The sequence below is a fragment of the Artemia franciscana genome, chromosome 10 (assembly GCF_032884065.1).
Source record: "Artemia franciscana chromosome 10, ASM3288406v1, whole genome shotgun sequence".
In the NCBI taxonomy this organism is placed as follows: Eukaryota; Metazoa; Arthropoda; class Branchiopoda; order Anostraca; family Artemiidae; genus Artemia; species Artemia franciscana.
This window is the reverse complement of record NC_088872.1, coordinates 38,201,928-38,227,573: the sequence shown is the minus strand read 5'-3', so window position 1 is coordinate 38,227,573 and position 25,646 is coordinate 38,201,928. Positions and strand designations below refer to the sequence as shown.

Genomic DNA, 25,646 nt, shown 5'->3' with positions numbered 1-25,646 from the left:
GTTTATATTTTGCTGGTGGTTATTCGAATTGCGCAGCTTTATACATTTTGAGAAGGGACGCTAGCAGGCATGAACACAGAGGCGGGTGGAGGGGAGTTGTATTTGGCCATGTCCACTCACTGGATATTGAGATTTTTATGAATATTTCCATTTTTTTTCTTATATGCTTCCGAACACTTCGTTCATTTTGTACATTATTTTCAATTTACCTCCCCCTCGAATAAATCCCTGCATACATAAGGTGCATTAATTTATTAAAATGGATTTTTTCTACCAAGTAGTTGAAAATATATGTACACTCCAACAATAAACCTTGTAATTTGTTTGTTATTAAAGTAAAATGACTCCCTCCAAAAGACACTGACATAAATATGTAAATGTCTTAAATTTTTACTTTCGCTTAAATTGCAAGTTTATGTGGAATTGTTCTGTATTTAACAAAAAGACTAATTAACAGCCCTTTAATCAAGAATCAGTAGGTATTTCAGTTAAGCCCTCTACCGTTTCTGGTTAAGCTATGTTTTGAATTTTAGTGCTTTCAAATTACTTCTAAAGAAGGTATACTTTTTGTATTGAGGAGTGAGGTTTTTGATTCCTCGACTTTCCTCGTAAACCACAAAATAGTAGCTCAAAAAGCCGTAGATTATGGTAATGATTTGGTTACAAACTTCAGACCATTTTGAATGGAAGCATTGCTTTTCTATACCAAATTAGGTTGATTGATAAGTTGACATCAATAATATTGAAAAAAAAAAAACACACACACACACAAAATCCATATTTTACATTAACGGGCATTAGAGATCATTAAGTAGCATTATGGAGAACCTTACTACTTGGATTTATTTTTTCTTTTGTTGTTTTTAGATCAGTCTCGAGCTTTCACGAGACTTATTAAGAGAAACTGAATATGATAAACGAATGTCACGATGATTCTGCGGCCATCGCGTATATAATTCAATAATCGATGCAGTTAATAGAATAAATGGTAAATTATACTGATTAGCCTAAATTAAATCGTAAATAAATATCATAGCACTTTAAGTGGAATTTGTTTATATAACTGTGTTAAGGTGCACACTTAACATGCAAAAAAGTCTTTTTATCAGAATGAAAACACTAATTTTGGTACTTTTCAATTAGTTATAAATAGTAATAAAATACGGGAAAGAATAAAGTTTATTTTTTCATAAATGCGAAAACTTCAAAGCTAATCACGAATATAAACGATTTGTGAGGAGTTTCCGGCAACATACAACTACCTCTTAGATTTAAACAAAAATTATAGATGCCAGAGAAACTTTATTTTTGTTTCCCACTTCTTCTATTCTTCTCCTCAATATAATTAAAGATTTGATCCATTCCCAATTGCCCGACGATAATAAAATTGAATGTATAGTCGCAATTTTAAAAATGTAAAAAAAAAACTGGACAAAGACTGTTAGATACTAATAAAGTAAAGCATAGTAAACCTTGCAAATATTCCCACTTTCTTACTCGACTATAATAAGAAAAATTGCGCTGATGAAATGTGTTTCTTCCTGCTAACGGAAAATTGCTTAATGATATGTTCTGCATATAATACGTAGAAAATATTTGGAGAAGCTTGTTTTATTTCCTATTACTTCTTTTCTCTTCCTCAAAAGAAATGTAAATTTGGTTTATTTCTAACAAAAAATACAAGTCCACTAATTACCCAGCCTTAATAAAATGGAACGTCTAGCCAGCATTTTCAAGTGAAAAAAAAAACTATATGACAACACTGGGTAGAAACAAGGATAAAACAAAACAAGAGTAGAAAACCTGGAGATTTCTCACTCAGCGAGAGAAAAAGTAATAATGAAAATATTTCGGCAAGGTGTTAACATACAGCTGTTAATGCAATAGATACAAAAATGAAAAGCCCAAAAACAAATATGAGAACAATAGAGAATTGAGAAACAAATAATTGAAAAAAACTAACAAAAAGCAAACTTAAATTCTTGGTAGATAAAAAAATAATTCTGCACGTTTCCATTCCTCTATTTTTCAACCTCCCCCCCCCCTAAATTGTTCTTTTTTTGTTTTTGTGCCTGGTGTGATAATGCCAGCATGGTGTAAATTCCTACAATAACATTCACATTTCATCCCTTTTCACAGATTTACTTTTTTGTCCTTCTCTTACTCCAATTCATAATTTTTGACTCATTAATTTCATATGGTGTTTGTTTTCAGAATCGTAAGTCCCAAGATAACGCATAACATATGCAAGGATTGAGTAATACCTAGAGTTTTTCGTTTCACAGCATTGAAAATCGATATAAATTCAATACAATTAATAAGATACGATACCTGAATGTGGGTCTTGTAATAGAAATCTGGCTGAGAAAACCGACTTCTGGCTCTAACAACCTCACTAAAAATCATGGCCTGCTCAAATAAATAAACTTGAAGCTCTTTGTTCTTGAATCCTTGCCCTGCACCTTCCGAGCAAATTAACTGGCCGTGATGAATCAACTTCCCTTGAGCAGTTATTTTACCCTAAAAGAAAACACTAATTAAATTGTCGCAAAATAATTTTAAGCAATAAATGATCAGAGTGAACGGTGCATGTTTTTTTTTTTTTAATTAATTTTAGCAAGGCTGTTGACACAGTTGATTTTAAGATTCTATGAAAAAGATTGCATTTTTAGGCTCAAGAGTAGTATTTTAAACTGTTTAAATTGGTATTTGATTGAAAGGAAGCTATATGCGACTTTAAATGGCAAGTTTCCTCGGCCATTTTCTATAAAGCGTGGTGTTCTTCAGGTCCCGCTTGCCCTTCCTCTGTTATACCTTATGTTTGTAAACACAATGTGATTCTATATTTCTGGAGCTTCAGTTACTTCATTTGCCACCGACACAGCTTTTGAGATTGCAGCCAAGTCGCTTACAAGAGTTCCTATTAAAGGCGAATAAAGTAGTGAGTACTGCATGAATTCATTCGTATTAGCCTACTCATTGTAAATGCATCGAAAACCGATGTCCTGCAACCGTTCTTCCTGGTGTCGTTTTATATAGTGACATACTACTCACACACTTCGAAGAGATCGGTCTTTGGGATTCATTCTGGATCGAAATCAAAGTTGGTGGAACCATTGTGTCATCATGGAATACAAGTTGGCAGAGTCATTGGAGATCTGAATCATTTTCAACATTTTTTACTTTTATTGTATTATTCTTTAGTACGAAGTTACATAATTTATATTTTTTTGATTTGGGCGACTAATTTTAGTATCCATTTTAGGCGAATAAATGTACTGCAAAATAAAGCTACAAGGTTGATAGGCAGGTATGATCGTGATTATGGTGGTACTGTGTCACTTTTTAGATGGCTTAATATTTTAAAGTCGGCGAAACAAAAGATTATTATTAATAGGGTTGTTTGAATGCCTTTATACCAGATTTTGTTAAAGAAATTATTTAATCCTAATTCGTTTTATCATGACCATTCTACTAGGAGTGCAGCTAGTTTTGCATCTAAGCCACGGAACAGAACGAGAGAGGGTCATGTCATCTAGCACATAGACACGAGAGTTTAGAGTTCGTTTCCAGATGCCGTATATCAAGCAGAAGGTATACCACAACCTAAAAATCGTGTAATTTGTTTTTTAGGAATTTGGCACCGTTAAATGCTCAAGAGAAGGTTTTTTTTTGTTTTTTCTTATAATGATTTCGATCTGATTTACATTTTTGCTGTTACTCCCCTTTTTTGTTTGAATCAGTAAGACGAATCGAGATAAATTATATACAACAATTAGCTTTTTCAGCCGTTTTTTTTTTGCTTTAGTGCGACTTGTTGTCTTATTGAGTTTATGTCCGTAAGAATGTCTGAATTGAATCGGTCAGTATTAAAGTGGATCACATCCGTTTCTTGGAAACTATCAAATTACCGATTCTCCGCTATCAAAATTACTTGTTTAAATTACTAATATTCCAAACTATCATTCTTACCTCGACGTGTCAATATCCCAAAATAGGTGAAAACCAATATCTTCCGGCATATTCATTAATTAAGTTCTTGTTGACGTATTGGCAAAGGCATTTAAAAAATTGTTGATAGGCTAAATTAACATCTGGATTCAACTCATACTCACCGCTAACCCAATCGCCATAGCCAAGGACGTATGCAAAGGGATGGGGGGCGGTGCCTGGCTCCTCAACAAACTCCTAGATTTTAAGTGCTGTCTTGCACCAAACAGACTGAAACAGTATCCGAAGACAATCACAACATTTGCAGCAACCCCATTTAGATAGTTTTGAGGACCCTTGTTATAAGTTGTGAGTTTCTCCACTTTATTCGTGCGAAATTATCATCTGGTTTAAATTCTACTGAAGAAAAAAGGGAAAGTTTAGATTTTCTTTTGCGAAAATCTTGACTTGACTGCTAACCATCTTAAAATTTGAAAAGAAAAAGAAGATATTTTTCTTTAAATTGAGAGAAAATCCCTGATGTGTTCTGACATTTTAATATCAGATATCGAAATTTCGTTCGATATACCGACATCGATTTTCACCCTACACAAGGCAATTTTACCCTGAAAGGACGTGTTTACAAGTAAGTTTTCAATACAAATAATTGTTTCTGAACCCTCATTTTAGAACCCATTTAGCTGAAGCCCATTTAACTAAACCCTATTACAACTGAAACCCGTGGAACTCAACCCCTTTTGACTGAACCCTCGTTCAACTGAACACCCGTTTAACTGGACTTTCATTTAACTCAGCCCCCATTTAAATGAAGCCCTGTTGGACTTAACTCAACCCAAGGCTCTGGTCGGGCTTAAATTTTACCGGAATATAGCCTCTAGTCTAGGAATGCTCAACAGAAATAAAGAATCTGAAAAAAAAAATAATTGTGAAGTATTGGGAAGAAACCAAATTTTTACAGGCTCAGAAATTTCTTCTGCAAAAAAAAGTTCTAAGAGGAGATTGGGACGGTAGCGGTTATTATATTCAGAAGCAAGTTTGAATATTTAATCATATAAAATCAAACCCAGAGACCAGTTAATACACGCCTTTATGGGATGGAGGCAATAAAACACTAATTCCGAGAACCTCGGATATTTACCCATTTCTGGGCCCTTACAATGTTTCAGTGACCCACTAGTGCTGTAAAAAAGAAAGAAAGAAAAATAAGACACGTACAGGTATCAGGCACTTATTCGGACTTCCCAAGAAATTGTTTCGTAATTAATTTTAGTTTCTGTATGAAAATGAATAGCTTCTATCATTAACAAATCAGCTTTGTATTTGAATGCTTTTTTTCACTTGGTAGTTTTTTCAGGACTCTTTTTCCCCTTGCAAAGGTAACTGGGACGGGGAGTTTTCAAGAGCGGGATGTTAAACACCAGCTTAAGGTTTTTCGATTAAGGAGATTTCAGTGGTAGACCTCTTATGGTTTCAAGCCTTTACATTCCAGAAACGACGCTAGAATCGTATTTTGGTGCCATAAGGGATTTTATGGTGGTGCTGTTATGACGAAATTATAAAAGAACGCGTAAATACGTATATTAGGTTTGAAATAACCTTAAACATCTCTCTGCAATGTTCTAGTATCCTATTAATGCTGGAGAGCTAAAACAGAAAAAGAGAGTCTTATCAGCGTTTCCAGCTCTTTTTAAAAATCCCATAGGTTAGTTTCTGCAATAAGGTTCTACTATTAGGATAAATGCAAGTAGTAGCTACCATTCCTGAACCAGAATTCACGACAAATTTTTCTTATGAGACATTGGTTTTTAAACGTGTTTTTAAGGTTTTGGCAACAAAATGACCTCTGTACTAGGGTGCAGCTACTGCTACAACCATTCAATTCAAGTGTGTTCGGGCTCTGGACATGAAAAGCTTTGCTAATTTCCAAATATATAAGACGGAACGATAAATTATTGTTTTTTTGAGGGGCAGAGGAGGAATAGCAGGAAGCGGTATACAAAAAGTCTAAAAACAATTAATCAATAAGACCATTTTATTCGAGTCAGCTTTTACCACCTCCGACAAAACGGGAAGAATTACATTTACTAGCTATATTGTTGATTTGAGAGGGACTGAGCTGGATGGTGGTTGAGTCAAACAGTATTGGGTTAAACGGGATTGAGTTGCATGAGGATTGAATTGTACGAGGGTTGAATTGAATGGGTATTGGATTAAATGGGAGCTGAGTTGCACGAAGGTAGTTACATGGGGGTCGAGTTTAGTGAGGGTTGGGTTGAAAGGGGTTGAGTTGCACAGATATTGTGTTGAATGATGGTTGAGTTGAATGGAGGTTGAGTTGTACGAGGGTTCATTTGCACGGGGGTTCATTTACATGTGGGTTCAGTTGAATGGAGTTGAGTTGAACGGGGATTCAGTTGCACAAGGTCTCAGTTGCACGAGGGTTCAGCTACACGAGGATGTATTTACACGGGGATTCAGTTGCACGACGGTTCAGTTACAGGAGGGTTAAGTAGCAATGGAGCCACTTACGTTATATAAGGTCCCACAAGGAACTGTAATTACTTTAGAATTTATTCATATAAATTTCACTCCCTTCTCTTCCCCAAAAATGTAACAGAAAAAAACTTACATCAAAGCCCTGAAGCCTCCCAACGTTCATCATATCATTTGCTTCTTTTGGTACAACTGTCATTACCTCACATGCCTTATTAAGCAGAGCCACTTCGTCGTCCAGTTTAGCCAATTCTGTATATTTTAGGAGATCACCAAGTAGAAGCTTATATTTCATTAACCTTTGAACTGGCTTTATTAAGAGGTCAGCTACTGTAAGCCGGTGACCCAGCCTTTGCCTCAAATCCTAAAAAAGATCAATTAGTTTTGGAAAAACAACATGCCTTTAAAAGAAGTGTGCTTACAAAATAATCAATAAGAAAGGGGAATTTTTAGAAAGTGCTTCTTCCCAGCTGCATTGAAAAATAGCTTTGTTGAAACCGTCCATATATTAGAACGCTTACATAATTATTCACAGCAAAAGAAAAATATACGTTAATAATAAAGCCACCCAACTGAGCTCCGTTGTGAAAAGTTTATGCGACGGTTTGGTCCGCCTTTAACGTCAACCGTAAAGTTTGAAATAAAAAAAACAGCCATGCCTAAAACTTGTATCCTAAGAAGTGAAATTATTTTCAGGACTAGAAAAAAGAGAACTGAATGGCCAAAAATAACATCAAAGATTCTGACCACTATCCGTGAGTGATCCCAAGAATTTTAACACCTGAATTTCGCAAGTTTTCATAAATCATAAATATGTTAATTCAAACTTAATTCAATAGTTACCAATTATTATCAAAACCATCTTGTCACTATATTCCAACAGCTTATAGAAAAAAATCTTACGAGATTGTGCAGTGGCTTTTTTACTTAGGCCAGGCTATAACAAGCACATGTGTTACTAAAACAGGTCTTATACTTGTCGTAATTTGTCGATACTTCAGCTTTCCTTCTTCATAGATTCTCATTTATTATTCTATGTGCATCTGCATGATATCTTACAATAGTCCTCACTCTCTCAAGTCCATTATCTACTAGCTCTTATATGAATAAATTAAGACAAGGTGGCATGATAAAGATTAACCTTTCCCAGCATGAATAAGATTCACGTTGCCTGGTTAACGTGGTGTTATGGCAGCTTTCGGTCGGCTTTGCCGAACGAAAGTGTTGCGGGAGAAACAGTCTGGTTTTGGTTTTTCCGCCATTCATTAAACGGTATAGTTTTCAGCCCCTCGAAAACTACATAATGATATGGCAACAAAACCGAGTTTTTCTACAAAAAAAAAACAACTAAAAAACGCTTTCTTTAAAGGCGGTCTCAAAATATGTGTTTTGTCCTTAGAACCAATTTCATTCGCTATTTTCTCACACTCAATAAATGTTGTTACTTTCAAAAATGCATCCTGCATACAAGCATGGGCTTGATTGTATAGCCCATAATGGGCAAGCCCATAATGGGCTTGCCAAAGAACAAACTGGCACAAAATCTTCCACTGATTTTGAAACAATTTGTTTCCAGACACAAATCACTCTAAACCTGAAATTCAAATCAGCATTATGTAGTCGGCTTCATATAAGTATGCGACCCCTCTACCCTGTCTTTGAACCTACTGTAATATTCCTGCTAACAAGGCACTCTCCCTGATAGAAATTGGAAACAAAATGATTCTTAGCTTCAAATACATATGAGAAACCAACAGCAGGTACACTGGCAAAAGTGGCAAACTTAACATAGCCAAATTTGATCACGGTTTAGCAGCCGACTGATACCCCAAAACATAAACAAAAAAAATAAGAAAGCAACTACATTTGACGTTTTCAGACGTGAAATAATGTTGCATGTCTCTGTCCAATAGATTGCTTCCTTTTAGCAGAAAACTAGCCATGGGAGTGACCGTGGTAAATTAGGCAGTACAATACATTTATATGCAATATTATTAAATCCACCTTACTACAAACACCCTAATCCTAGACATAAGATAAGCGTCTATAATCAACCATCCAACTCTGTACACATACATTGCCACCCATTACCAAGCACCAACTAGATATTGATAGCACAGTTTTTCTTTTTTTTTACTGAATATTCTTTTTTTTTTATCCTTTGCAAATAGATTTAAAATTTTGTAGCCATCTAGATCTGATAATGGCTTTACATTTAAACTCTTTTCTATCTAATTTTGATCTGTATTCAAGCTTGAGCCCCAATGAAATGCCGAGATTTTGACGATTTCTCTTATATTTTCGTATAATTTGTCTCTGTTGTAGGTATTTGACATATTTGTTGATTCTTTCACCATAGACACAGGAGGGAGAGAAAGTTCAAGGGAGGGAGCAGGGGGAGTTGATTGGGAAAACTGGAAACCTATTGCAGCATAACAGATGTCCAATTGGTGACTATAAATGTTTTATCAATTCTAAAAAAAAGTATTTTTTGTTGTTGTCAACAGAAATGTGGAAAATGCAAAAATCTAATGTTTCCAGTAAAGTGCCAGCAATCACTTGAACATTACAATCCGGAGATAGGGGAGAGCAACAGCCCCATCCCTTTCAGGTATTTTCTGCTATTTTAAGCGTAAACGTATCTATTATTCCTATTTATAATAAGAGAAATAGGATTATAAGAATAATAAGAGAAATACTATTTTATAATAAGAACGACAATGACAAATGCTTCGAATTTAATTCACACCTTCTTATACATATAACTATGTATAACTATGTATACAGAACCAGAATTCAATTGAATTTTAGTCCTACAGTACATTTTAAAACATTTTACCCTTCAAACAAGAGCTAAGAGCTCATATGGCACTTGTGACGAGGCAAGAACAGCCAAGAGCCAAGGGATCACATGGTATCAATGAATTGACTTAGAAGTAAAATCAGAGGCTTAATGCCGGTTGGAATTTACAATAAGAGCTCTGATTCACGATGTCCTTCTAAATGTCGAAATTCATAAAGATCCGATCACCCACTTGTATGTTACAAATACCTCATTTTTTTCTAACTTTTCTATCCCTTCAGCCCCCTAGATGGTAGAATCAGGGAAAATAACTTTATCAAGTCAATTTCTGCAGCTCTCTGTCACGCCGACCAATTTTCATCGTCCTAGCACGTCCAGAAGCACCAAACTCGCCAAAGCACTGAACCCCACCCCCTAACTTCCCCAAGGAGAGCGAATCCAGTACGATTACTTCAATCACGAATCTACGACATTTGCTTATTCTACCGACCAAGCTTTATTCCGATTCCTCCACTCTAAGCGTTTTCCAAGATTTCCGATTTCCCCCTCCAACTCCCCCCAATGTCAACAGATCTGGTCGGGATTTGAAATAAGAGCTCTGAGACATGGGTCCTTCAAAATATCAAATTTTATTAAGATCTGGTCACCCTTTCTTAAGTTAAAAATACCTCAATTTTTCTAATTTTTCCAAATTAACACCCCCCAGCTCCCCCAAAGAGAACGGATCCGTTCAAATTATGTCAATCACGTATCTAGAACTTGTACTTATTCTCCCCATCAAGTTTCATCCCGATCTCTCCACTCTAAGCGTTTTCCAAGATTTATGTTTCCCCCCCCCCCTCCAACCCTTTATGTCCACGGATCCGATTTGAGTCGAAAATGGAGCATAGAAGACATAAGATCCTTCTATATATAAAAGATCCGATCACCTATTCATATGATAAAGATACCCCAATCTTCACATTTTCCAAGAATTCCGGTTTTCCCCTCCAACTCCCCCAATGTCAACAGATCTGGTCGAGACTTGAAATAAGAGCTCTGAGACAAGTTCCTTCTAAATACCAAATTTCATTAAGATCTGATCACCTGTTCGTAAGTTACAAATGTCTCTCTTTTTCTAATTTTTCCGAATTATTCCCCCCCCCCCAACTCCACCAAAGAGAGCGGATCCGGTCCGGTTATGTCAGTCACGTACCTTGGACTTGTTTTTATTCTTCCCACCCAGTTTCATCCTGATCTCTCCGCTTTAAGTATTTTACAATATTTCCGCCCCCCGCCCCCCGAATGACGCTGGATCCAATCGGGATTTAAAACAAGAAATCAGAGTTACGGGGTATTTCTAAATATGAAGTTTCATGAAGATCCGATCACTCCTTCGTAAGTTAAAAATCCGTCATTTTTTCTTATTTTCCAGAATTAACCCTCCCCCCCAACTCCCCGAAATAGAACGAAACCGCTCCAATCATATCAATCACGTATCTAGAACTTCTGCTTATTTTTCCTACTGAGTTTCGTCCCGATCCCTCCACTCTAAGCGTTTTCCAAGATTTTAGGTTCCTCCCCCCCAATGTCACTAGATCCGGTCAGGATTTAAAATAAGAGCTTTGGGACACGATATCCTTCTAAATATCTGATTTCATCTAGATCCGATCACCCGTTCGTAAGTTAAAGATACCCCATTTTTCTAATTTTTCAGAATTCACCCTTCCCCCAACTCCCCCAAACAGAGAAGATCCATTCTGGTTATGTCAATCACGTATCTAGGACTTGTGCTTATTTTTCCCACCAAGTTTCATCCAAATCCCTCCACTCTAAGAGTTTTCCAAGATTTTAGGTTCCCCCCTCCAACTCCCCCCAACGTCACCGGATCTGGTCGGAATTTAAAATGAGAGCTCTGTGACACAATATTCTTCCAAACATCAAATTTCATTAAGATCCTACACCGGTTCATAAGTTAAAAATAATTCATTTTTCTATTTTTTCCAAATTAACCGCCCCCCCCCCCGATAGTCAAATCGAGAAAACGACTATTTCTAATTTATTCTGGTCCGATCCCTGATACGCCTGCCAAATTTCATCGTCCTAGCTTACCTGGAAGTGCTTAAAGTAGCAAAACCGGGACAGTCAGACAGACCGACAGATTTGCGATCGCTATTTGTCACTTGGTTAATACCAAGTGCCATAAAAATGGAGCCAAAATAAAAGACAAGAATGCAATGAAAATCTGCTATCGTCTGATAAAAAAATGTGCATCTAGGGACAGGACGATTCTATCAAACTGAGATACAGAAAGTAGCACATGATATCCAATGAGAAAGGAAAGGTTAAAAGAAAGACAAGGACAAGACTCACACTTATTCTGGTTGTTATAGTCTGATCATAGCAAAAACACTAACAAGGCCCTGTCAGAATTCACACATATGCCCCTGGAATTCACTGTTGAAGTAGTTTTGATTGTAATAATAGCAATTTTAATAAGCTATATGCGAATACAATATATTCTCATCAGTCCTTAACGATAAAAGTCATTAAATTAAGCTAGAAACGATTAAGGAGGTAAGCCCTTGAAGAAGGGCTACGGCCAGTAAGACCAGGAAACAACCGTTTATTCCTTACAAATTATGTCTCCGTATAACATGTCAGATTTTAAAGTACAAAAAAGCCATTTAAAAAGATCTAGAAACCAAACCGAAAAACTAAAAAAAAATTAATGAAAATATCAAGACACGGGAATAACGTTACATAGATTCAAATGTAGCGTGGAACCCCCTTTAAATACAGCCATGATCTAAATGCATCACATGCCTTTTTGTTTTTCTTTTGTTACTTTTGATGTATTGTACCACGTAAGTTATTTAGATTCAAAGGTTATTTAGTTTGAAATAACTTTATGAGAAAGCTAGAATAAAACTTGTAATTTAAAACACAGAAATACAGAAATAATCCAATTTGAACTATGAAGCTTCAACTAGAGTAACCTTAATCCTAAGCAAAAGACCTTATGATGGGCTTATCATGTCAAATAAATGGTGTTAAACAGACACATAGAATTATATACCCAACAATCACTAACTATGTCCTTCTGGCTTTGGTACCTCAGATGTCCATACTAGGCAAAAGGGTAGTTTGGCCTGGCTTACTCTGGATAAAATTACACGAAAAGAAATTTATGGAGACTCAGTATCTCTTTTATTTTTTTTTAGCTAAAATCTATAGAACCTTGAAAGTTGTGTAAATCATATGCTTTTGTTAAGCTTATGCTACTTTTGTCGTATTTTACTTCTTCACTGTCGTGAAGAAGCCTCTAGAAAAAAAAAATTATAGTTCATTGTAGAAAAAAAAAATCAGAAAAAATTTCATTGATATTAAATAAAATCACCAGATTGACTTTTTTCAAAATCTAGGGATGGGGCATTTTTGTTATCTTTTTAATTTTTCAGTGAAAATACCAAAAAAGTATTTTTCAATGAAAACACTCAATTGAAAATCTATGGGGAGGGGGTCAAAAATCAAGAGTGGGGGAACATGTGTACTCCCCAGCCTTTCAATTCAAACCACCGATGCTGATTACATGACCAAGTAAAAATATCTAATTAGAATCCAAGGACTGAATATTTAAACTTTTCCAAAAAATGTATATTCAAGGACAAAAGTGTAACCGTTTTCCAAAATTAAAACTTTGAAAGGAATTTGAGATAGCGTTCCTTCTTACTCAAAGTCTAGTTTCCGGTACGTTCAAAACACATAATATTGGAACAAAAATACTTTTCATTCACTTCAAACTCCACCCACACAGGTTCCTTTTATGTTATGCTAGTGAAATTTAGAACTGAGTTTTCCAATTAAACATGACTGTTTTTTTTCTTCAAAAAGAAAACAAATAAAGATTGGCATTTCTTATGCTGAATGGAAACAAGAAAACAGTAATTTCCATTTTCTTTAAGTCCATCACACGTCGTCCAGATAGTAAGGCGGTTGAAACATTTAAAAGGTTGAAAAACGATGCCACACACCATCATGGTGATCCTCATCACGGGACACATACACAATTTTACCTTTTTAAACCTTATATACGATGATCCAAGTTTAAAACTTTAATAAAACGAACAACAACTACAAAAAATCAAGTAAATATACAATTTAAAAGAATCATTTAAATGTTTTTCAAAATATTTGAAGGGAATAATTTAGTTTTTTCCCAAAGACTTCATTTCCAAAGAATTTATTTCCTAAAAAATAATCTAATTTTCTTAAATTAAAGATTCAGAAAACATCCCAAATATAATTTTGTCGCATTATAAATCTTGTTTCCGGTACAGTCATAAAGCTAAGACTTTTATCCTTTTTACGTCCAAAAATAAAGAAAAGAAAAAATAAGACAGGATTTGAAATACATGATGGATGGCTACTCTCAAGACTAACTATAAGTTTTAGCGTTTTCTAAACAAATCAAGTGCGCATTGAGTTTAATGTTTATGCGCTAAAAAACAGGCTAAACTATTCAATATACAGTTTGATATGAGATACTCTTGGTATCACGATAAAGGTAAAAGAATATAAAAAAGGACTGAAAAAAAACGACAACAACTTAAAATGTGACGCCGTGATAACAAGCGTCCAGGCACCGAAGGATCGGCTCTTACTGCAAGAGTGAAAAGAGTTAAAGAGCCAACAAACAATTAACGAATCGGTCTTACATGCACGGAGATACTGACAAATGAATATGCTTAGCCAGCTTTTTGTCCCTCCCTCAGATCGCTCGGTTCGTAGCCTAGCTTCAATTTCTTTCGCTCAGCTGACTAAGTCAACAGCTCGGGCCTTCGCCCTCCACTCACTTGTCATCGTGACGTTACATTTCCGGTTTTAGATGTTGCTTTGTTCTTTTTTTTTAAGTCTTAAACAAATGCAATTACATTATAATTTCAAAATTGAAAAAACAGAGATTCAGTTTCGTTTTTGTTTGTTAAATTTCAGCGTTTTCTTAAAATCAAAAAGCAAAATAAGTAAATCAATAAAATAAAAAAACCGTATAAAACGCAGGAAATGATTATTATGCGATTCTAGTAAAAGTGAGTTTTATACCTTCAGTAAGATGTAAAAAACAGATTAATGAAATTCATCATAATAATGCCTTATAAGATTTTCGTAGCTAGCGTTACTATTTACTGATTGGCATCGTTTTTTCGTTTTCGAGACGAACCTGAGATCGCTTTTTTTTTTTATCAGATTCCACGTAGTATTTTGGCTACACTCCGTGGAATCGTAGTAAAAAAGTGTGTAAAAATCAAATTCAAAAGACATACCTCGAAATATGTATCTATATATTCAGAAGCGACCAAATTCAAAAGACATACCTCGAAATATGTATCTATATATTCGGAAACGATGAATTCCGACTTGGGCTTGTTTTGGCAGTAAACAACATACATCATAAACTTCCGCTCATGTTTTTTGAAGAGAGGGCCTAAATCAGCTGGATTCTCTACACACTTTTCCAATGCGGCAAGAAAAACACTGCAAGTAATAGAAGAAGCATTAGAACAATTAAAAAAAAACTATGCATAGCGAAGGCATAGATTAGTTAAAAGTGTGATACAGCAACATTAGCCAATTCACAATATTGTAGGGGTGCAAAGATTTTTCTTCCATTTTGGGTTATTTTTCAAAATCTATAGCGAACGAGATAATTCCGTTCTTTCAATGAAAACACCAAGAAAGGCATTTCTTAAATATCTGAGGTGGCAATTTACCCTCCCCCCAATTGGTGCCAATGAGTACACTACTCCGCCAATGACCCCCATCCCAAACCAAATGTGTATACAAACATATAATACAAAGATGTATTATGACTGATTGGAAAAAGCAAAATAGGGAGACATTTCATTACCTTGCTCGGCGTAATAGACCCATTTAAAAAAGGGGGGACTCGGGTATTCAATATGTAAAAAAAGCCATCTGTAGTACCTAAGTACGATGCGTTTTGTAAGTAATTACAGACTCTAAGCGAAGTACCTCTTTTCTACTTTGAACTAGTCTAGGCTGATATTCTAGGCACACTCATCATAATTTACGAAACCTTAGCTTTTGGCAAACAGCATTTGATAAAGCCATCTACCAGCGATCATTGAAGAGGCGTCTTATTTGGCAGGTATTTTCAAATAGTGAGGTATGGGCTTTCTATTCAGAAACAAGACTGGCCAAACTGTATTTATAATATGGAAGAAACTAAAATTTACATACTATTGAAAAAACGTCTTTAATACCGAGCGCAACGATAGAGAGAAATTAAGGTCCGTTTACTAATATTGAGATTAAATTAGGGCTAAATTGAGCCTATCAGAATTTTTGATAGAATTCTTCAGTCAATCAGAAAATCCCATGAGAAATACGACTAGCTCAAACTAGCTCTAGCTAAATATCAACCTTAGCAAAATATCGTTGGGAATTGGCCTTTAGGCAGTTAGTTTTTACTTGGAGTACAGAGTCAAGCAATTGTAACTACAAAAGCCATACCATAATTGCTAATATTTTTATATAAAAAGACCTTAATACGGTATCAGCAATCAGTGGTCCTATTTTATGAGGTCTCCGTGCACCTTGTCTTTGCTGATAAAACGCAAGACTTAATTAAGTTATGCTTCAACCACAAGAACATAGCGCTCAAATACAAAAAAAAAACTATCTTTGAACCGTTCAGCCCGCTTCGTTAAAAGATAATATTAATTTATCATGCGAAGTCTGCCTACGGGAAATCTAAATTCTCTTGGATTTCTTAAAATATCTTTACTGGCTCCTGGGAGTATAGCAATATGAGTTCTTTTTGTACCATATTCGTTACTTAAGCTGTATGTGCTTTTAAAACAAACTCGAGAAATCGTTACCGAATTTTTGTCTCAATTATTTCCTAAAAACTGAAATTTTGACACTATATTAATGAGTAATTCCTTGTGTTTATTTCTTAAAAAAATATTTTATTTAAAGTTTCTCTTTGGTTTTCATGTGATCTATTACATCATCAAATCTTCACCATTTAGAGGTCCATTACGGTGGAGCCTTGATACATCGACGATGGAATTACTGAAGTTATAACGATAGGTTCACATGACTCAGTTAAAATTCAAATTTTCTAGTTGACTTTAATTTTATCACTTTTTACTGCTACCTTCGCTGCATTATAGCCTACGAAAAAAAAATGAAAATTGACTGTGTTTGAAAAAAGGTAGCATTTTATATTTGAAAAAAAAATCATGGTTATAACACTTTATTACTAGCTTGCTAGCAACCGCTGCAACTCGGATTCATTGACGTAAAAATCTATTAAAAAGAACATTTTCTTTTACACAAATTATTGTACATAATAGAAACTGAAAAGATATTAAATGTTGATTTACTGACCTATAGGTTGCCTCTAAAGTAATCAAAAATAATGTTTACCAAGCTCTTTAAATAAGATGACTTGAATTGTAGACGTACTTTATCGAAATGGAGTATAGCATTATTCCAATTTCTAACTATGAGACTGATAGCTTTTTTAATTCAAAAATTAAAAACCAGTATTCATTGATATAAACATTACATAACACTCCATTCAGATAGTCCAACTGGAATTTCTATTTCGTTGTTTTTATGTGGTTACGTTTTGAGGAACAAACTGTCAATCCAACCTGAATTCTTGCTGCGTATTTACAACGACCTAAATTTGTGTTAATGTTGTTTTTCTTGAGACGCTCAAGTACTCTAAATATATCCGACTTTCTTTCGCTGCAATAAAAAACAAAATGGACATGGCTTTAATTTGATCTATTTTCCTCAGCTTAAGTTTTAATGACATATTGGCTTTACAACTGCTTCCTAAATCCTAATCTTGAGAAATTGTAAAGCATAGGGAGGACTTGATGACATTCATACAAATACGTAAGGCTAGAATTTAGTGGGGAGGAGGTCAAAGGAATATACTCAAATGGTCCTTTCTAGCTATGTGCTTGCCATCTATTTATACAGTTTTCTCAGCTTCGCACAGCTTTTGTGGTTTCTTCAAGTTACGTCACTAAGCCAGTCTATTACAACTATGTAATTTAGGCAATTGTGTACCCATTTAAAATGATGTCACTCTTACACCCAAAGGTCGTATCAGGGACGGATTAAGGGGGTGACCTTACCACAAGATTTTTCTGGAGCCCTCATTCCTTTTTTTAAATCTTTTTTAAAAATAAACTGGCCAATTTGATAAATTATTGGCGTCCTTGTCACTTTGCCCCCCACCCCCAAAGATATTGCTCTTGATTCACCTTTGGGTCGAATCTAACATTTCCACACTTCTGAAATAGCGGAACCGCTTAATAGGGTTTGTAAAGTTGTTCTCAAAGGTAGGATCGGCACGGCAATGTATGGTCTGTCACAATTGATTTTTCTCATCTCAATCACTCTTCTGATCTTCCTTTTGAGAAAGGCTTAGGGAACGTTTTTTTTGGCAATTATCTTGGAAGTATAAATTTTCAGATAAGACCTTTGGGCGTGACAGCAATGATAGCTCTTTTTAATGACTGAGATGTGTATCTAGATAAACGATAGATAGTTCCCATTCCCGGATTAGAGTTCTATCATTCAAAAGCGTAATCTCATTTCCTTTGTCGTCTGAGTTCTCACTTTGACTGTCTGTATCTAAGAAAGCTTTTTCCCATGGAAAGCCGTCAGGACTAGTATCCTTTTATAACTTATCGTCTTTCTCTCTGCGCTGTTGCGCTTACAAGATTGGTCCTTCAAAAGAGAAAGTTGGCTTTGGAATCTCAGACCGATCACTTTAGGCAATCGATACTGGATTTTATCTTAAAATACATTTATAGCTATCTCACCGATCTTAAGCCGGCTCAATTTTACATTCGTGGTAAAGAAAAAAATTACATAATCAAGAATAAGAAGGAGAGAGAAAAAAGGAACTACAGCATAATCACTACATTAAAATATTAAAACATTTGCAAAGCTGGAGAAGGTCAGCTGGAGAAGAAAACAAGGCTACTTGGAGCCGTCGAGCCTTCTTTTGTATGTTCAAGACCAGAATAGAAAAATATTTAAAAGGTGCTAAACCTAGGGGCAGAGGATAACAATGAAGGGCATCATAAAAACAAGGAAAACTGATACACAAGACGTAACAAAAGGCAAAACGAATTATAAGCTTTATAAGATGAGAACTGAACAGAAGCACCACTTTTAGAGCTATTTCAGTATTATGAGAATGCAATACTGGTACTTTTCAATTGGCAAGCTTGCATATCTATTTTGCATTGATGTGATATACTCTGAATCATGATGCACGTTTTTGTGCAAGGTCTTACCCAGGGGGAGGAAGGGTTGGAGGATGTGATCATTAAAAGAAAATAAAGGTAGCACTCAATAAAGGAACTAAAATGTAAACTATCCACTATGTCACTCTGTTTACAGGGAAAGAGTGAAAAATACCCTTCAAATAGCTTCAAGGGGTCCTCCACCAACAAGTTTTAAAATCCTGGCTCATATTGCTGTTAAATGAGGCTTCAGGCACTTTTCGTTGAAATTTTCGTCCGGCAACCTTGTGTCCTTGCATATGAATTTTAATCTTAACATTTGTCACTTTTAACTTGACATATATAAGGCTACAAAGCCAACTAATGGACTTTGTGCTTCGTTTTTAAATAGCAATTAAGTCAGTATCGAAATTTCCTGAAAAATAAGGGAAGCAAGACGGTACCCATAAGGCATTTGTAAAACCCCATACTCAAATCATCATAATATATAAAAAAAAGTTCTTTTTTAGTTTGAGCTGCATTTGTATTGTAAAATAATAGTTGGATTTTAAAATCGGATGTGTCATATATGTTTCCATTCCACACTCATAAGAACAGCCAAAACACCCATAAATATACAACAACAACAAGATAACTTACTCTCGGTGCCAATCATAAATTTGTTCAATATTTCCAAACACAATTTTCCCTTTCCCTTCCCTCAAGTCATCTGGCATTTGAGTATCACTCTCAGTGTCAAGCATCAATTTGAAATATCCTTCTATCACTAAACTTAAATCTTTCACATAATCACGCTCAGTCTCTATTAATTCTTTCATAACATAAGTTCGTTTGGTTAAAGCACGTTCACCGTCCGTTTCGGTGGAGCTTGTTCGGGCTGAATCACTAGCATCACTAACAATGTCTGAAGAAGGCCGAGACTTGTCAATACTCCGAGATCGTTCATTTGTACTACAGTCGTGCTCCGTTTCAACCTTCGATGATTCACCGCCATCTTCCTTCAAAATCAAACAATACAAATAAATAATTATTTAAACCACAATACTCTTTTATATGATTCTGGTAATATGAGCGTTTCCCCAATTGTAAATTTCATTTAATTTAAATCAATTTTAATTCTTTTTGTTTAGCTCCGTTCCAGCTCTTATAGAAACCAGAATTAGTCCCATAATATGCCTGACTTGAAACAAAAGAGACAAATTATACATCAACCTTATAAATTCTTTAGATAATTGCAGTGTTGCCAGATGAACACATTTTATGTCAAAAGGACACATTTCCATGTGCCGGGACATAGTGACGTAAAAGGGCAAAAAAGTCACAAATTTTAGAAATTTGGGACATAAAAGGGCAAAAACGGGACACGTTTTGTAAATTTGTGACATAAAACAGAGCGTTTCTCAACTGGATATATATATTTTGGTAAGAAAATATGTCACTTTTCACCAAAGTAGTGCTTTTTCTCGGTATTTTTTTTCTGCGCATCCAGATTTTGCCAGAGATGTCGAAAGTAAACAGTTTTCTCCAAAGAAAGGGATTTATATTTTAATATGAGTTTCGTGCTTCCACACTGTCATTTTGTGTGCATTTTTAGTTGATTTTTTTCGTTTTCGTTGTAATTGATGTTAATTGGCCAATTTGAAAGGGTTTTACAAAGCGACTTTTGGTCAATAAGACAACTAGTAAAAAAAAAATAACCTCTAGTTTTTGAGATTTCAATATGGACAACATTTCAGCAAAAAATGACACATTTTGGGATGCTCAGGGGCCACATTCATGGACCAAAAAGTTGGCAACCCTGGTTAGTTGTTTTCCAGGCCCTTTATAGTCGTTTATTCTTACTACTATCGTACTCAATTTCATCCAGCCTTCAATGACTGACTATAATCTTCGTTTGAATGAAATAATATGAATATAAGCATTTAAATTACCACCCTGTTTTTAGTAATTTTGCTGTTTTAAATGTTTTTACAATGCACCCTCTTTAACTTTTCAAGCGGGAATTTAAACCAAATTCCAATGCTAGCCCGATCTTCTGCTCTGATGATAAACATCTTATAAATATAGCCAAAACTTTTAAATATTACGATACTTTGTAAGATCAAACGGGGCACAAAAATTTAAAAGACCCGCTGAGCTCTTATGCAAAAACATTCAAATACCAGGAAATGAAAATACATACGATTGGTATTCAGTTCATTTCTTCGGTATTTTAATGAAAACAGCCATATTTAAGCTACCTTTTTTAACTAACTCAAAAACAAAAAAAGGTGTTCTGCTTTAATATTAAATACCTTATAAATATAATAACATTTTTAAATATCACAGCCCTTTCTAGGACGAAAATGCAGCACAAAAATCCAAAAGTTTTGCTTAGCTCTTCAGCAAAAAAAAAACAACCAAAAACCAAAAAGAAATCAAATACTGCAGAGTAAAACACATTGAAAAAAATTAAGCTAAGTTTTTAATTAAACTCCAAAGTTAACACCAAATTCTGCAAAAAAGGAAAAGAAAAATAAATAAAAAAATACCTTTAAGCAAAAACACACACAATGCTTATCCGATTATCCTATACATCTACTTTGCTTTTAGGTAGAAAAAACAGCAAAAAAACTTTTAAGCTTAGATTTTAATCTAATTCGAAGCCTAACATGACATAAAAATTATGTCTAGCTTGCCAGCAAAAAAATAAAATAAAAGATAAATGTAAAGCAATAATACAAACAATCATTACCTGTACGTTTGTTTAGAATTCTAATTTTGAAGCCTTTTAAGCTAAGCTTTTAACCAAACTCCAAAGTTAAGACGACATTTTGATTTAATATTGCAACTAAATTCTCTGCCATGATATTTTGTAGCATTAAAATAACCTGACTTTTCATTCATTTGAAAAGTTATCCTCGGCTCTGTGGCGAATTTCTTTAGTGTACAGGTTAAAAAAAAAAAAAGAAAAAAAAACTGTTAAGCGATACGTTTATCAAACTCAAAGGCTAACATCTCATTTTGCTTTAATATTGACCACCGTATAAAACAACAATAACCTATTAATATTAAAATTTGTATACACAAAAAAAAATGGCTCATCCAAGCATCAAGCCATCAGACACTGAAATAACTGTTAATATTCCTCCTACATCTTACTCTGTTTGGAACTACTCTTTACAACTTCCAATGAATCTCCTCTTCACGTTAAATCTTTTATGATTTTTTGGTAGTAAACCATCCGTAAGACGTGACTTAGTCATGTTAATTTTTTTTTTATTTGTTTTAGCCGAAGGAAGTGGACTCAAACTAAACTTTTCGTACAACTTACTGTTTGACATGTGGTCGATCAAACGAGTCCCTAATGCTATTTTTAAACAATTCCATTGGAAGGCAGCTAAATATATTCCTCCACCTTTGGAAGCTCGCACGTTTCAGAATCATACTTGAATGTAGTATTGTAACCTTAGTACTAAGCCTACCTTCCTATTCTTCCAAACTTTTTTCAACTGCAAAAACATCCTATACTTTGGCTATTCTAATTTTTGCGTCACGAACAACCCAATACACACGCCTTATCAACAATGCCGTCTAGTTAGTGAAGCTATCAAATCAGTCAATTTTATCATTAACTAAAATCACATCTATATCCTTATTCCTTCACAGTTTAAGAGACTTAGTCTCCATTAGCATCAATTTTTAAATCTATTCTCGCACCCTAATTCCTAAAACCCACAAAATGCAAATAAAAACAGTGATTTAGCATCAGTTCTGTTCATGCTAATTATTTAAAAAATATATACTTTTTGAACACCCGGACTCCTAGCAGTATCTAGAGATGAACCTTAAATAAGAGTCCCTTATTTTATGGATTTTTCAAATTTTATCAGAAGAATATTTCCTAGGATTCCCAGGCTCTACACAAGGCAAAGCGTGAGTAGAGTATCACATAGAAACAAGCGATCAAAATAAAAGATGAACATAAATTCAAAATACCTGACAAGCTTCTATAAAACTCATTTAATAGTTCCTTTTCTTACTTTATCTTATTAAATTCCGGAGAACATGGAACAAGAAAAGAATGGTGACGTAGATATAGGACAAAATATTTACTCAGCAAAGGAGAGATCAGGTATCATTCAAGGGATATAATCAAAACAACAATGTTTTCGATTTGACCTGATCGCTCACGATCAGGCCAAAATGAGCATGCAGAAAAAGTATACCGACATAAAATGATATTGTGCGAGAAACGAAGAAGAACAAAAAAGAAGCAAATATCGAATTGAGAAATAACGATTTTTGGGTCCTCAAAATGAGGTGAAGGTTTACACATCGTAATTGTTATATTGACAGCTTTGTATTCGCTTATAATTAAGGGGTAAACATATCACTGCATACTCTTTTATATCTTGCTTTGGTTCACATTTTAGTACTCATCTCACTAAAGGTTTTAGTAAAGTGATAACGTTATAACGCGACAAAGAGGACAAATCTAATCCTCTAGATTTTGTCTTTTATATACTGATAGCTTTAACAGCTAATGGGTTAACTTGCCAATGTTATCATGTTAAACATTCAGCTTTTTTTTCTCTGTATCTGTGCACTTCAAAGTGGAAAGAGCATTTTGTCTTAGCTGTTTAACCCTTCTAAAAATCTCCTGAGACTTGTCTGGTATTCAGAATGTATCGAGATAGATGCATCACTTAGACCTACTGCCACCGACTCTTGCTGTCATTTTTCAATCTCTTACAATAAAAAACACATTAGGGTCCCTGGAGAGGATGGCATCCTTGTGAAGACGGACATATCATGCCGCCCCCTCTCTCTCTATCTTATTCCAGCTGATATACTTGCTTACTGAGGAGCAGACAAAGAAGTAATATCCCAGACAGGAGGATCTCATTACTGGTGCTGGTCTACGAAAAGGGCGATAAGGCGGTCTATTAGAACTATCAATGTATGTCACCGTTAGGATGAACAATGAATGTCTTTTCTACAACGAATCTAAACCACATGAAAGACTACCGAGACAACCTAAAAAGACAAGATAAACTTACAGTTTCGGAGATAAGCTATAGTTTTCAGGCCTGGTAGGGCTGCCAAGAGCATACTCGTATTCTTGCCCTCGACTTCGTTGGTGCGTTGGATTCCCTTATGAGAGCCAACCACTGAAAGATCACGGAGAAGGATACCAAGAGAGCTGATCCAGCTACTTAAAGAAGCCTATAGATTTACAGTTATGCGAGTCCTAACTCCCAATGGCGAGACAACAGATTTTGACATTGATCCAGGAGTCAAACAAGGGTGTTCCCTTTCTTCAGTCCCTTTTAGCCACATTATTCACTGGACAATGACACGTCCCCTTTGTACTTATATGTGTTTGTAGCCAGGTAGAAAGACGCCAATCTAATTGCCCTCACAGACCTTGACTTCGCAGACAATTAGGCCTCTTGATCAGTACATTTGAGGAGCTCCAGAAAATAGATAATGATGTTTACTACCTATCGAGGAAATATTGTCTTATCAGCAGCAAGGAAGGACTAAAAAGGATGAAAACAACTACCCAGAATGATTCAGCTATTCAACTGGAAGACGACGCCATAAATACCACGGAAGAGTCCACACCACAGGCCTAACCTATCTCCAAATGGTGGCGCAGAGACCAACATTACAGAATGACTAGAAAAAGCATGAGAGGCATTCATAAGTATGAAAAAGTCCTTTGGAGAAGGTCAGAAATCATTATAGAAACTTAACGTCCGATATACATACATCGTAAATACGTCGTACATACATGGTAATGTAATACATCGTCCGATGTATTCTTCTGTACGCCAGTAAAACTTAGCCTCTAAAACCCGAAGAAACTCGCTCCCTAGAAGCATTGGATCATCGTTACATGGGTCATATTGTACGGTTCAGTTAATGGTCTAGCATATCAAACATTGTGTTTTGAAGGAGCCGCGCCCAAAAACACCTCTCTCAGTAATCATAAAAAAACAATGACTAAAATTCCCTGCATACACGCTACGACGACCAATCAAAACCATATTTAGCACTTTCTTCAACTGTTACCCTCTTCCAAACTGAAAACGGAGATCTGGGGATAGAGGAAGAATCACTCGCCAACATTCCAACATTTCATAGGCCTTTTCATGTCATAAAACTCTTGGACAGCACAGGTTTATCGTATGCATGGAATGGAGGTGAGGGCCCAATCTCAGATCACAAAGTTCTTCTAAAGATCCAATTGAGGCTGGAAGATCAAGAAATCCAGAAATGGTGGAGCGACCTTCGCCAGCCGGAAAGCTTAAGTTCTTACTATAAGGTGAAATAAAATATGATGAAGTGTTTTATTTTAAGTTATTGATTCCAAAAGAACCCCTGAAGTCATGGATGCAGGTGCGAGGAAACTGTCTTCCTCTTTATAATGTTCGGAAAAATAGGTGTTATAGGTTAAAAATGCGGTGTACTTGCCCAATTTGCGGTGATTTTGATGGGCTGGACCAGACTCTTTTCAGGTGTCAGTGGCTAAATGAGGTAAGAGGGAGCTTTCTTGTGGCAGGTGGTTGTGAGCCCCTTCTTTGAAGTTTGAAGTCGACGTCCAAAGTAAATATAGTAGCAGTTGGAAATTTGGTCCGGAACGGTCTTATTATTCGAAAGTCGAGTGTTACAGGATATAGTGTGTTTGTTGTTGTATATGTATGTATACGGCCTGAAAAATGGCTTTAAATACAGTCATTCATTCCTTCATTCAAAATTAATCTTGATTCTTAGGATGGCTTTCACCGACGCAAACTTATTAGAATAAGGAATGGCTGAAGCTCACACAAGAGGCTGCCGGTGACAGATCGTGTAGAATAAAGTCAGTGAATCTGGTCGTCCGCTAGCACTAGGGATTGGTCTTCGTTTGGTTTTTGCCAAAAGTACAGTAAGTAAGCATGCTTTGAAGCAGGTTTGAACGGTTTCTAAGTGCATCTATATTACATTACGCTCAAACGTTGAATGTAACTCAACTTAACAATTTTCACATAGAATCAACCCCTGTCACTGTAGTCGTGCATAATTTAAATTTTTCCACAAACGTGACTTTAAAATGGTTTTTAACTCTTCTCGGTAAGAAAAAATTACAT

At 35.3% G+C, this 25,646-nt stretch overlaps 1 protein-coding gene across 3 annotated transcripts in view; it reads right to left on the bottom strand.

Moving 5' to 3' along the window:
* Positions 1-25,646, bottom strand: part of LOC136032165 (triple functional domain protein-like) — a 393,821-nt gene that overhangs the window by 22,635 nt on the left and 345,540 nt on the right. For all 3 annotated transcript variants that reach the window (XM_065712353.1, XM_065712354.1, XM_065712355.1), the window contains exons 36-39: positions 19,168-19,526; positions 14,602-14,761; positions 6,581-6,808; positions 2,332-2,520 (exon numbers count right to left, since the gene is read on the bottom strand). In XM_065712353.1, coding sequence (XP_065568425.1) covers positions 2,332-2,520; positions 6,581-6,808; positions 14,602-14,761; positions 19,168-19,526 — 936 coding nt within the window. The remainder of the gene's footprint in view (positions 1-2,331; positions 2,521-6,580; positions 6,809-14,601; positions 14,762-19,167; positions 19,527-25,646) is intronic.